Here is a 15,423-nt window from a genome sequence, read left to right on the forward strand (position 1 = left end):
TGAACGGAAAGGGGGGCAAGCCTAACGTAACTCTAACAGGAATAGTTTTAAGGATAAAAGTATTTAAAGGGAAAAAACACCACTCTTCCGAAACTGTCTGTGGATATTTAAGAACCACTAGCAAACTGATGCACTTCGTGGAACCTGTCCATCACTCATTATATCTGCTCAACATGGCGTTGCAATGTTGCACTTCCTATTTCAGCTCAGTTTTAGTATGAAATTTAATAGTTTTTTGGCTCCTAGAGACTTCCAACGATTTTAGGTTAAAAAACTCCCAAATATTACCTTGTTTGCAGTTTTCTCACTCCGTTGCGACCTTTTAAGCTCGACGATCGAAATCTGGCTGTTGTCAGCAAGATTTTCCGGCTTGGAATGGAATAATTGCGCCCTAATATCATAGCGTGGGTTTATCAGCCAATCAAAACTAAGCATTTTGGCGGTGGGGCTTTGAAACGAATAAAATTTGGTAGAATCTGGATTAAACTAGTTTTTTAGAAGGACCTAAGTATCTAAAAGAGAGGTGAAGGGTGGTCCTGAAAATTCTGTCGAATTTTAGATTGGTTATTTGATCTGGAAAGTTTCGTCCAATAGTGGATCTATATTTTCGGATAGCACTGACACCGTAAGAATTGTAATAATCCATTTACATATACATATGCAAGACTTATAACTAATTTAAAATATAAATAAAGATATTGATTCCCAAAACTATCATTCCCAATGAACTTTTTTACAGTTTTTCCATGTTAATTTGAAATAGAATAACAAATAAAATTTACGGATTATCTGAACAGCCAGAAATTTTTTGTTAAACGTCAAGTACAGTCGGTGCAAAAAATTTCGGGCACCCTCCTATTAAAAACATAATTTCATTAGACTGTAATGGCATATTACAGTTCCCCGGCGTCGTTAAAAAAAAATTTTGTTTGAATAACAAAATTTTGTCGAATAGAATTAACATGTATTAATACTAATAAACTAACTACTCACTCATACACTCATACACTCATACACTCAAATGAGACAGTGTAACATTCACTTTGGGTATTGAGATAGAAGTTCCCGTTTTTTGTCCTCGGTACAGTTAAAAAGCTTAAGATTTTGGAAATTGTGAGTTCACCTTTTAGGTAGCAGGAAAACACGAGGTAACCAGTTCGCAATGTTCCCATCGAAAGTGGGAAAATGTTCAATATCCCGGAGGGACACTTTAGAGCTCACGCTAACATGAGTAGGGGAATAGTTACTGGGAATTAACATATTCTCCTGCACGATCGGAGTCGTCACCGGATTTACCACCGACGACGTAGTAGCGGTGTTATAACTACCCATGTAAGTGAAAGGGATTCTGTTGGTCGTATTGAACATGTTGGGCTCCATCCCCGGACCAATCGCACCCATGAACAACGACTCAGAATGGCACCCATCTCCTTTTTCCGGCAACACGCTATGTGATTGTATACCTCCATGTAAGGAGGGAGCACTCACGCTAGTGACCGTAGTCGTCACAACACTCGACTGATTCGGCACACTATTAGAATTGAACCACGACTTGGGTTCTGACCGATGCATGGGGTAGTGCGTCGCAATATCCCGTGCATCAACCGACATTAAATTTTCTTTTCCTGCGCCACGGGTAGTTGTAGCGGGTAATATTCCTGAGGAATCGCTACCGGGGAAAGGATAGGTTACCTCTGATTTTTCACGACTAGATTTTGTCATTTCTTTTCGAATATTTACTATGTCATTTTGAATTTTCGAAACTTTCTGGTCAGTTACTTCCAGTTCGGTTTTCAATGATAAGTCTGACAAGGTTGACTTTAAACTATCAATTTCGGCCTGCTGTGTTTCTAGTTTATTGTCGATTTTATGTAATTTTGTATCCATTTCTTCAATTTCAGAATTTACATGATCTAATTTACTTTCAGTCTCCTGCTGAAGTTGCTTTATGGACTGTTGAGCCTCGCATCTGACCAAATCGATGTCAGTAGACGTTTGCTCTCTCAATTTGTTTATTGAGGAAGCAAAGTCCAAACATATGTTGTCTATTTTGTGAGTTAATACTTCGAATCGAGATTCGGTTTCTCGGTTCGAGGCATCTATTTTTTCATTCATTTCCCGGCTATTCTTATTCATTTCGCGTCTCATCTCTCGGCTATTATTATCTATTTTTTCATTTATTTCGCGGCTATTTTCATTCATTTCGCGTCTCATCTCTCGGCTATTATTATCTATTTTTTCATTTATTTCGCGGCTATTTTCATTCATTTCGCGTCTCATCTCTCGGCTATTATTATCTATATTTTCATTTATTTCGCGTCTCATTTCCTGTAGCATTTGTTGCAATGAAAGGAGGAGAGCGTCATTATTAGATGACCCAGTCTTCCTTTTCTTTTCTTTGGGTTTATCACCAACTGGATCCCCATCTCTTTCATCATCATCGAGGTCAGATATCTCCACTGGAGATATTTGGCCTCGGTTCTTCGGGGTACTATACCCTCGTTCACCGTCCGAATCGGGATGCTCATTTTCTTTTTCAGAGGATAAACTCATGGGTTCACGCGACTGGTGGAGCTTCCCCTCACATTCTTTACAATATTTGACTATCTCACCAGCCCGGACCTTTTCTGCATTTTCCGCAGTATCCTCTAAATTAATACAACTGAAATGGATCCATTTCAGCCCACATTCGTGACACCTCACTAGCCTACGAGAGACGCGAGCTCTTTTCTCACTACTTTCTAAAGTACATTGTGTACATGAGACTTCCGCGTTCTCGTGTGATACTACTTCCCTATTAGTTGCCATAGTTTCCATATAAAAAGACACAATATAAACACATGCAATTATATCCTTATAAACTAACAAGACTTATTATTCAGGCAATGTTCATAAATTAAGGGACTCCTATCTAATTCCCTCCTTGGGTCAACTTCCAGCATTTTCCATTTTTAGAATTTACTTTGACAAATTCCTTCATTTCCCCCTTTCTACAGAGAGAGACAAAGATAGCAGAACAGCCAATGACTATAATTATTTAATCTCACTGTAACTTTTAATTATGCACCTTTTGTGGCCAAGTCAATATGTGCTCGATCCTAAACAGTGTTTAATAAATAATTTCAGATCCGTTACCAGGGAAAACAATTGTTTCCATGGTAACTGTCCTATGTCAACGGTCGCCAATATTGAAAGAAAACTTCTGTCCGTTGCCATAGAAACTGCAGTTTCTAGGGCAACGGATCCTGTCACGGTTAGCCAAAATTGAAAGAATACGTTAAAAAAAATTAACGAAGATAAAAAAGCTAATGTAATAGTTGGAGAGGAGTCGCTAAAATTAATTCTCTTTAACGAGGACGATTACGAAAGATCACTTACTGATTGGAATCCAGATTATTTTCCGAGAGAGTAACTTCCAATAAACCTTTTGTTATTGTTAATTATTCCATATCGGACTCCCGAAGAAAACTCATCGAAACAACTTATTGACCGTGCCAATAGCGACTACTCTCAATCATGACTCCGTTTTCTTTCATTTAGAAATAGGAAAGAAAGAGAAGAAAGTAGAAGGGTAAAAGAAGGAGGTAGGTAAAGAAGAAAGAAAAGAGATAGGGTATTTTAATGAGAAACAGATTACTGGATAATTCCGGAAATATAGGAAAAGGTCGGGAAAGTCGTTGAAAGATGAATCATTCTAAATGTTATTAGCAACTAATCAATTTTGGAATGCTTCGGAATAGACACATGTTCCCTCATACTACCCAGACCTAGCTCCAGGCACCACGATCATGGGATTGCCCAGACCTAGACCTGGAAATGAGAAAAGTGAAATTTAATTCTTTGTAAAGTTATTCCGACCGGTGACTGATAACTATCCAGCATCTGAACTCTGTCCTCTAGGATCGACCACACATATGAATTAGCCGAGGAAAGAAAAAAAAAATCACACTTATCAACTCAATATAAATTTATGTATCGCATCAATAAAAGTCTCAACTTCCTGGAAGAAAGATGTCGTATTTAGGCTTATCCTGCTATTTTTGCTTCACTCCTCGAGCCGATTTAAACCATTAGTGACGGTCCTTCATGACCTAGGTTATTTACCTTAACACATATATTAAAACATGACACATATATTACAGATGTTAATATGACAAATGATATCACTAAAATTACTTATATTAAATCTATCATGCATTCACACGCTCACTCACTCAGGACAGTGTATATATGTTTAAAGGAAAATCAACTAGCTACAAAGGTACAAATAGTTTATTACATTCATAGTGAAAAAAAAGGACAAAACAAATAATTATGAAGAAAATATTAAACGCACAAGTTCTTGGTTATATATTAATAGAGTACATAGTGTTATATTTTAGTAATTTTTTATATATTCAATCATATTGACAAACGAAAAAGAAAGGAAAACAAAAAGAAAATAATTACACGTATCATATCTTAGGCATGCTAAAGCAAAATGATGATTTGCGACATACGCAAAAGAAAAAAACTTATTTCACTTAAAAAAAAATTGGACAAAGAGGAAAGAAAAAAAAACTTTTTGGTGTATTAGAACTTATATGAGTCTCTACCTCACGTCGAGATATTAAAATATTAATAATTTCGAGCGTCCAAATCACAACTCACGCACTAGTCGTAGTGTCCAAAACGTTTCGCTCCATTTAACTTAGTTTGTGGTCATTTATATATATCTCTATATGTATATATATATATCTATTGGTTTACAAAACCATTCGTCGTCTATATTTGGTTTGTAACTGGTAACAGTTTATATCTGCAATCGCACACTGCTACGTCTATACCCATCTAGGGATTTCGAGAAAATAACTTTCACTAGAGGAAGTTTCTCCTCTTAGACGGTCTATTTCCAAATTTATTAATCGAATAATTTCAAGTTATATATATATGTGTGTGTGTGTGTGTGTGTGTGTGTGTATATATGTAAAACACACGCATCCATATTATCGCAGTCACTCTCTACTCTTTCCTGGCATAACTTGCTTCCACCCCCAACACCCATCCGGCAGTTTGCCGCGTATATGTGAAGAGCTTCATTGCTTGCAATGTCCCGCTTGGCTATACACGGCGATCTGCCGCGCCGGATTCTAGCAGGGAGATCCGGCTGTTTTTGCTCGCCGGATAAATGTCTAGCGACCGCCGCACATATGTCAAAAGCTCCATTGCTTGCAATGCCTTTCTACCTTGGCCGGCAATTCGCCGGAAACGGATCCGGCAAATCGCCGGATAATTTGAAAAGGCGGTTAAAGTTCATATTTTGTGTTTCCGACAACCTGTAACTCCGAAAGGAAGTATCTGTGCACCCAAGTTGGTCTATACTTTTTGTCTTATCTTGGTGTCAGGAATCACCTTCCAAACGTTGTCGGTGTTGTTTCAAAAGCCGCGGATCCAGGATATGATTAAGGAAGGGGCTAAACCATAGTTTCGTGCTTTATCCAGTGTAGTGAAAGTAGGATTGAAGCCCATTTTACCCAGTGTATACCTGAGCGTCAAGAGGAAACTATAGCCCCTATAGCATCCGCACATACATGTCTTTTCTGGAATTTGTCAAACTGGATAAAATGTTTAGCATAGCATCCTCATATAACGATTCACAAATAAAATCGATTTATTTTGGAACAAATCATGGTTAATTTGATTTGATACCATTATTATAACATTAATGGGTCTCGATTAAGTGATTGGATCGTTCATGAACGACATAAAATAAGTGAATCATTCGAGGGAACACATTTAATTTGTGGAGCGTTAACAACTCAAATTTTGTCATTCTTCTATGTTTTGTGCCAGTTGGAGTATGTTTAACTTACGTAGGTTTAACCTATGTGGTATGAATTTCGTTTGGTTTTAGCTGTAAGTATTTCGTAAAGCGACTGACTATGGTATTGCAAAATATACGAACGTATGATTTACCTGTTAGTAAATCGTAACACCGAATGTTCAAATGTCTGAAAAAGTTCTGATTGGTGCTTGAACTTGCTAGTTGGTTCCAAGAAGTGATTTTTATACTCGAAACTAGTCTAAAAGTTCTACTTGACTACTCAAGAAAGTCAGTATTTCGCTGCACTAGTGGATAGCGCGTTCACCTTTAGTATACTGCATCCTGAACTCGATTTCTGGTGGGAGATCATTGAACAGCTCCCGATATTTCGGTTTTCACTTTCAAACTGTAGGTCCAATCTCATACTGCCTCAGTGCTGAAATGGAATGCTAAATTTCTGCCAATAAAACAAAAAAATGCTGTTAGAAAGCTTTTATTTATATGATTTTTGCCAAGCACGTTGGCCTCCATAACCGCGAGTGATGGCTTTCCAAATTGAAATTCACTAACTCTTAATTCAAGTGTGTAGTTTCTCATTTGTTTTCCAATTCAGATAAGTAATCTTCCCAGGACTTGAACTCGAAACTACTCTGATGAAGGCACATTAGCTTATTATGAGACGCAAAAGGAGCACTTCGAAATTTAAAAATAAATAAATAAATAAACGAATGTCATTTCAGGATGTATTCTGTGCAAACCACAACAATCGGAAGGAGTTCTGGATTTGGTGATCAAAGAAAAATCTGAAGAGAATCAGGAAGTGTCCAACTGTGAAACAGAGTGTTCGTATTGCTATGGGTCTTGGCAGATGTTGGAAGACAAGTGTGTATGCTACACATCGCCTTTGCTATGTAAGTATTATTGCTAGTTATTTGATATACAGATATTTATACTACTATATACCTACTATAAGTTGTGAAAGTACGGCAACAGGGAATTTCAATAGTACAAAAATACTGGCTTTGAAACTACCTAGCTATGTACTTTATAGTGGCTACATACACGGTAAGGGTTTAAGCATTAAGTAAGAGGAAAGTATTAATGACGTCACAATGAATGACGTAGTAGGCGATGGCAGTATGTTCAACTTGAAGTTCCATGAAAAAGGAAGCATTTTCTTTGCTGATTTCGATGCGAAAATCAAAAGCAAGAAGCCACACAAATTTAAATTTTGATAGAAATAATGTAAGTAAAAGGCTAATAGTCACCGCAAAAACATTTCACCAAATGGCATTTATGTCACCTTTATCTGAATTGAGTGCCGGTTTCTTCTTATGAATATAATAAGCTTATTTAATTTTCTGTTCAGTTGCTGTTTTTGCTTTTTCGATCAAACATGAATTAACAATGTTGTGGTTATTTTCTTTGAGATGTGATGCCAATCCAGATAACTGTTGTAAGCTACGAGATTTGGACGTGCGAATGTGCTCGGCGATTCTGGTATAAATATTCCTTTTTGTTTGACCTCTATATATTTGGTCACATTGACAGTTAACCCTATAGACGCCACTACTTTCCTGGGGATTAGTAAAAAATTATTTTAAATTTGTGATATATTTTTCTATAGGTTTAGGAAGAACTTCGGAGACCTTGCTGTTGATAAGAAGACATTGCATAAATATAACATCAAGGTCTCCGAAGTTCCTGATTAACTTACATGTGAAACTAGAGATTATTACCGATGTGAATTGCTCCTTTATTATACGCTTTTGAGGTTATTTGAATGACTAGTTCTACTTGTGAACACTGAAATGAAACATTTAGTTTTACGTTCCACATTTGTGTTCTGTATGCTGTATGTAAGAAAAGATCGATTAAACATAAGGGAATTAACTATAGTAGTAGAGATGAGGGTTTCTGGGCCAAACTCGCCAATCCCTATTTTCTTATTGAATTTTAAACAAAAAATTACAAAGAAATTTTTACAAAAAATAATACTCCAAATTCTTTATTATCAAATTGGAGTGATTAAAATTTTCTATACAAAATATTTAACTTGTAATTTTTAATTTAAATTTTTGAGAAGATTTTTGGCAAGTGAATTTCGTTAATAATGGCACACACACACACACACACTAGATCATAATAATGATCATAATAATAATAATGATCATAATAATAATAATAATAATAATAATAATAATAATAATAATAATAATAATAATAATAATAATAATAATAATAATAATAATAATAATAATGAAAGTTTCTTAAGCTTAATTTGATTATTTTAATTTAGAAGTCATCTTCTTCATTTTCTTCTTTCTCTTCCACTTCATAGAATCCAAACTCAATATTGTGGAATGATCTACTACCATTTAAAACTGGTAGTCCTTTATAGACCAAAAACATATTTTTCATGTGTTCCATATCTTCTTTTCTAATGATATTTAAATATGTGTCAGGTAAGAATATTTCACAATTATTAACACTAGCCTATAACTTTCTTACTGATTGATGGAATTTTCTTAATTTTAGTATCGTCAATTAAATTTTTCTTTACAATTTTCAAGTCTTGCAACATTTGATAGTTTTTTTTTTTTTTTTTTTTTGGGGTATTAGGTTTATTAAAAGCGCTTTGGCCGCAGTCATTTTGATTTTTCAGATGATGACTGATATTTATTTCAATTTTTTTTATTGCATATCAAAGTCTCTTATTATCTTATCAACAAAATTCAAACTAATATCCAAATATATTTAAAAACACCGTTTTAACTCTTCTTCGGGCAAGACATTTTTGTAACGTAGACGGAAAACCGGGGCCTCTCAGTCCAGTATATTTTATAAGTGCAGAACACGTAAAATTCAATGTCTATTGTCACATACTGTTCCGACTAAAGGTTACAATAGCCACGTGTTCAATATATAATTATGAGACAATTTGATCTAATATATCACAGGAATTGCACTAAAGTTATACGGGGCCTCCTAGGCCCCGGTTGCCCAGTTACGTCAGGAAAATATTTTTAATTTTTTCATCCATTAGCTTTACAAACTCGATATGTTCATGATTTTAACTTCGACTAAGGATAGAAGAATTCAGAATTTTGTCATCGAAATATGTATGGTTATTGAGCTTTTCAAAAAATGAAGCTACTGGGCCTGGAAGGCCCCGGTTGCCCGGATAAGGTTTGATTGCCGTTCTTTATGAGTTGTACCATAAACATATACTTAAACTTACAATTATTTTTGTACGTGTGAACGAATCGAATAACACTCATTTCGTCCCAGTCCGTCACTAGTTGGCATTGCCCAAATGGTCCCATCCCTAATTTGACCTTGAAACGCTTGGTTCCAGGAATCAAAAGTGTTGCCATTGGACACAGCTCATTAAAACCTACATTTTAAACCCAAAAAAGTTTTTAAAAAACTACGGGATCACAGTAACTCACTTTTAACCCATTTTTTAATTTTTATTTCTGATTTTTTTTTAAAATAATTGTTGAATTTTAAATGTGTTACTAAAATCTCTCATTTCCTCGTACTTCAAATAAGTTAAGAAGTCTGGTTGCGGTGCTTTTTTCCACTACCCTAGTTTCGGCTACATTTTACATATAAATTCCCCAAAAGTTAACAGAATGCACTTAGATATACGTTTTTCTTATAATTCTCTCTTTAAAAATTGTACATATAATTTCTCTTACAGTTCTTTCCTTAAATATTTAGCGTAAATTAACAGAACTTGTTTTACAACTTTTACATAAAGATTTTTGTAATTCTTTCTTTATAAATCGTCAGAACTAACAAAACTCGCTAACAACGTTTACATACAGCTTTATAACTTTTGTTCTTAGATTTCCCTGTTAATTAACAATTTTTCCAGTATAACCTTCTGGTCGAATAATTTTCAAATTAAAAATTTCAAGCCAAATGTTCAAATTTAAAATTCTCAAATTAAAATATTTGACCCAATGGCATCCAATGACCTTAGGCTATGAGTTGTAACTATAATACTAAATTTTAAATAGTTTGAAACTAAAATTTTAAACAAATTTTTCAAAAAGAAATAAACAAAGATTTTAAAGTGATTAATCAGATTGCATGAAGAAAAACATCTTAGACTACAAATTCAAACTAAAGTTCAAAAGTGTGAACTTGTTTTTGTTCTACGTCAATCAAGGGCGCCGATCCTAGGGGGACCGGGCCCCCGTGTATTTTTATGAATAATATATTTTTTTATTGTTATATGTATTTTTGTATTTTTTTGAATATACCATATTTGGCATAATTTGAATTAAATTTGTCTTAAAATTCTCATATATGCCTTCTTAGACCCTTGTCTGCTACTAAACACAATATCTGAATGCCCCCTCACCCTAAGTTACAGATAAATCGGCGCCCTCGACATCAATTGGTTTTGATAATCACCTGCTGCTGCTTACTGCAAAAAGTTTCATTTTTTTTAAATCAACTACATTCTTTAGCAAAACAAACATTGAGAACCAAAAATATTTTGATAAAATAATGCATTTCACGGTTAATTATCAAACTTTATCCGGCTTTTGAGTACTCAACTAACAAATAAACGGATTTCAACTATGCAACAATACCTATGATCTTAGACTATGAGTGATGACTAAAAAATCCTTAGATTCAATGTTGAAATTAGCGTTGTATATCAATAATTACCTGTTTCAAATAATAAAATTCCAACAGATCCAGGGGAGGGGCGATAAGATGAATATTTTCTTATTTTATACATAAATAAAACCAATCCCAAAGTTTGGAGCTCTTAAAAGTAGCTGTAAGTAGCAGTACTACAACTCCCCCCAGAAGTCAGTCCTGGATCCGCCCCTGGTACCTATGTCCTTTGAAAAGAGAATTGACAATGTGCCAAATCATTTATAAGTTATAGGAAAGCCTCATCTAAGAAGAGACCCCATCAGCAAGTCGCGGTCGGAAAGAGGGATTGCCACCGTCGACGGTAGCGGGCCACCGGAGGCAGCCGGCACCCGTCCGCGGCGGCACGACGATCTACTTGTTCAAAGTTGCCGACCTTTTGCCGAGGCGGCAAGCGGTCGAAAATTGTAAAATAAAATGCCCTTTGCCGACTGTTGCCGACCATCAGAGTCGGCAAAACATTCGGAAAGGCCTCTTTCCGACTCTATGCCGAATCCTTATGCCGGCCTCTTTTCGATGGCGGCGTCGGCGCGTTTACTGCGCCTTTACGGCTGTTTGCCGACTGTTCGGCAACACAACTTTCCGACGGCGGCGCCGGTGCATTTAATGCTCATTTCTGGCTGTTTACCGACTGCTCGGCAAGGCAACTATTCGTCGCGATCGAAAATCACGCTGAAAGACGCCGCCGTCCGGTGCCGGCAATCCGACCGCGGCATCTGGTCGGCATGGACAAATTCTCCGACAGTAGGCGGCAGAATCCTGATGGGGGAAATTAGACCAATAACAGATCACGTGGCAAACACGTGGCAATACTAATATTTTAGCTATTATTAACCCATCGAAGGGGATAACCAGGACAAGCCAAATTTAAAAAGTTATATATTTGAGGCATAAAGAACGTTTACCAAATTTTGTTCTTTGACAATTCCCAAATTTAAAGGGTGGTCCTACCTACAGCCCCCGTATTTTTTAAAGAGAAAATCAATGTACCCATGTCCTATGAAAAATGAATGGACTTGCTCTGAAACATACAACCATATAACGTGTTAAAGGCGCATTAAAGAATATAAATCTGACCAATAACCAACCAAGGGGCGAACACGTGGCAATAATACTTGGTATTTTTTTTATCCACAAAAGAGGATAAGCGCGATCACCCAAATTTACAGTGGTATATATTTGAATCCTAGAAAATAATCATAAAATAATCATTAACTTTTATTTTTGACAATTCCTAAATTTAAAGTGTGTTCTATATATCTCTCCCAAAAATTTAATGAAGTACATCAATGTATGCGTGTCTTACCAAAGAGAATGATAATTTAAGGTAATAAGGCTCTATCAAAAAGAATAAAATAGGCCAAACCTCGAAATTTGGAATTTTTGGCAATTTTGTATCCATGAAAGGGAATGAGATAGACCGCTCAAGTTAACAGTGGTACATACTAGGTTCCTAGAGAACACTTTATAAAATTTAATTTTTGAGTTGAGTTGATTTTGAGTTTAACGTCCCTTTCTACAGCGAGGCTAAATGAGATGGGACCCACTGATTAATGTGGAATCCGAATCACATGAGCTCTCATCGGGAATCGAATCCGAGTCTCCCATGCCAACTGCGCGAACCGTAACCGCTAAGCCACGAATGAGCTCAAATTTCCTTTTTTGTCAATTTCAAAATTTAAGGGGTGTTCCTAGTATTCCTCCCAAGATAAATGTATTCACGTCATATAAAAGAGAATGGCGCCCTTTACTTACCTATTTAGTCACATAAGATATTAAGGACTCTTCAAAGAAAATAAAATGGGTTAGAAATCTCCGAAATTTACGTGTTTTGCAATGTTTTACTCATATAAAGGAACGAGATGGACCACCCAACTTACAATTATACTTACCCCAGCAATATACTACAATACCAAATTTTAAAATTTCGCACTTTCAAAAATTTAAGGTTAATTGTCTTAAGCAACCGTCCGAAGATTTAGGGGTGGGCCAAAGTACCCCTACTAAAATTAAGAGGCATTGTCCCTTATGGCGTCATACGACGTGATCAGATCATATGGCGTCCCTAAACAAATCAGAGAAAGCTACTACCAATTGACACCCATACTAGTGGCTGTACAATAAGTATAATGCTTTTATTTCGAGGAAAGGAAAATTTTCGTTAGCTACTGAAAGTATTAATCGGTGAAAAAAAGACAGGATCTTGATGTCGTTAGGGTTAATGTATGCAATAAGGTTAAAAATCCAGCTTTTAATTCGATTTTTTTTTTAATTTCATATTTACAGTTCTTCCTTGTTTTGTGTTCAGTCCAGAAGCTATAGAATCTTTTGTCATCAGCATATTGACAATAGCCAAAAATATTCACGCTGGAGTGAAATATACTAAAGAAGCTAAAATCAAGAAACTAACAACCAGATGTGTTAACGACCAACATTCAAGTAAGTGATTTTCAGTACGTTTAGATGGTACGAAATGAAATGAATAAATAATGTGAATTTTACATTTTTGGAAACTTCCGTATCCATTTATCAGACTTCCAAACTATGATATGCGTTCTTCTGTCTGTTTGGTAACAAGTACCAGAGCAAAACCGGTAAAAAAAACATATATATAGCGGGGACTGGATTTTTGGAACCGATTCATCGTACCGAAAAATAGGCACCACCCAGGGGTGTCATTTGGGGAAGGCACATTGTAAAAAACGTTGTGTTATTTCAACGACAAGCCTATGTGTTAACACGATTGTGTTAAAATATAACACAAACAAGTGGTTAGAACAACTCACTATCCATTTGGAGTTATGTGTCAAATGCCGGTAGTTGAAATGACACACAGCCTGTGTGTTAAATTAACACAAGTGTAGAATCTTCGGTGTTGTTTTCTGCGTGATTGTGCCAAATATGTTTTCATCTACTTATAAAGGCTTATGAATTGAAGCTACAGACAAACACAGTAGAAAGAAATACTTAAACAAATCCAGGTATACGCAAATTTTCAAAATGAAAACCGCGCGATGTGTTTTCAACTGCTTTACATAACACTGGCTTACAGTGGTTTTGGTGCCGGGTGTTTCTTAGCTGATTTGAAGTAGAATTGGGACGCTGAATCCAAATATGGCGTTAGTTTTCCCCTAACAGCTTTAGTTTTTGAGATATAGGAATTGCAAGACTGACCTGCTACAACGTTGAAAATTGCATAGGTGCTGTTTTACTGTAAGTGAAAAGAAAACTATGACATTTAAATCTGTTATTTGGAACACTTTGAAAATAATGAAAACCATATAAACACAAATATCAAGTACATAATAACTCTGTAACTACATTTTATAATAGTTTTTATGAATAAAAAATCAAATAATTTGTTCAAAACGATCTATTCAACACTTCGGAAGCTTCGTTTTCGTGACATCCTTGAATGTTTCTTTGCACAGTCTCTTTTTAGGTTCCAGCAGTAATCTGCCATCATATGGGCATCCCATCTTCCTTGGTAGCGGTCCTCCATTGTTTTAATATCTTGGTGAAATCTTTCACCTTGTTCTTCACTCAGACTGCCTACGTTGTCTGGGAAACGGTCCAAATGGCTGTGCAGGTAATGAATTTTGATACTCATATTACATCCAAGTTTTTGGAATGCATTAAGCATCTGGTTCACTAGCTCAACATAGTTATCAGCTTTATTATTGCCAAGGAAATTCTTGATAACTTCTACAAATGAGGTCCAAGCTCTACGTTCAGTCTCATTCATGGACTCCACGAAAGCCGGATCTTTCATGAGTTGTCTTATTTGGGGACCATCAAATATTCCAGCTTTTAATTTTTCTGTGCTGATCTGAGGTAGCTTGTTTCCCATGTAAGCAAAGCACGGCCCGTCCTTATTTAGCACCTTTACAAACTGCTTCATCAAACCGAGCTTGAGATGTAGAGGTGGCAAAATGATTTCGTCACACTCAACAATAGGCATGTTAATATTTTTCTTACCAACAACCATGTCGTCTCTCTGCGGCCACTCTTTTTTTGACCAATGGTTTCCTTTGTCTCTGCTATCCCACAGACATAGAAAACAAGGATATTTTGTGTAGCCACTTTGCTGTCCAAGAAGAAAGTTCACCATCTTTAAATCCACACAAATCACCCACTGATGGTCCTGATATTTAATTTTTTCCATAACCAAAGCAATTGCTTCATATTCTTCTTTCAGTCGTGTTGAATGAGCGATTGGAATTGAGCCATATTTATTGCCATTGTGTAGAAGGACGCATTTTAAACTTCGCTTGGAGCTATCAATAAACAGGCGCCAATCATCTGGATTGTATTCTGGAAGACCCATGTGTTCTAGGAGACCTCTAACATCGTGACAGAATACGAGATTTGTGTCTTCAGTGAAAAATGGTAAAAACTCCTTTTCCCTTGTTCGGTAGAATGTGATTTTAGTTCCTTGTTCTAGTACGTTTTCCTCCTTCAATCTGGAAGCAAGTAATTCAGACGATTCTTTTGAAAGATTAAGGTCCCTAACTAGATCATTTAGCTCATCTTGATTAAACTGTTGAGGAATTGTTGACATTCCCTCATAATCACTGTCACTTCCATCATCCATGTCACAAGAATGTTCACTACGTTCGTTTTCAGTCTCACAAAGCTCTGGCAAGTGGTGAAACGTTGGGATTGGTATTTCATCGGAATGAACAACTGGACGTCTTGCTGAAGGCAGATCAGGATATGTCCACTTGTTCCGGTTATTTCTATTCATACCCGTAACATTTACCAGGCAGAAATAACAGTCATCAACATGGTTTGTGGGTTCCCTCCAAACAATTGGAACACCAAACTTAAGACTTTTTCTTTTTCCAGTTGTCCACTGTCGCAAGTGTTCAGTACACATTTTACACACAATATGTGGAGCCCACGTTTTATCTTGGTCCCCTAGGCGTACACCAAAATAT

At 36.1% G+C, this 15,423-nt stretch overlaps 1 protein-coding gene across 2 annotated transcripts in view; it reads left to right on the top strand.

The window, feature by feature from the left end:
* Positions 1–15,423, top strand: part of LOC145678820 (uncharacterized) — a 386,382-nt gene that overhangs the window by 362,566 nt on the left and 8,393 nt on the right. For both annotated transcript variants that reach the window (XM_081749361.1, XM_081749362.1), the window contains exons 2-3: positions 6,544–6,714; positions 12,770–12,922. In XM_081749361.1, coding sequence (XP_081605487.1) covers positions 6,544–6,714; positions 12,770–12,922 — 324 coding nt within the window. The remainder of the gene's footprint in view (positions 1–6,543; positions 6,715–12,769; positions 12,923–15,423) is intronic.

Source organism: Thermobia domestica, chromosome 2 (genome assembly GCF_964235325.1).
Source record: "Thermobia domestica chromosome 2, izTheDome1.hap1.1, whole genome shotgun sequence".
Lineage (NCBI taxonomy): Eukaryota > Metazoa > Arthropoda > Insecta > Zygentoma > Lepismatidae > Thermobia > Thermobia domestica.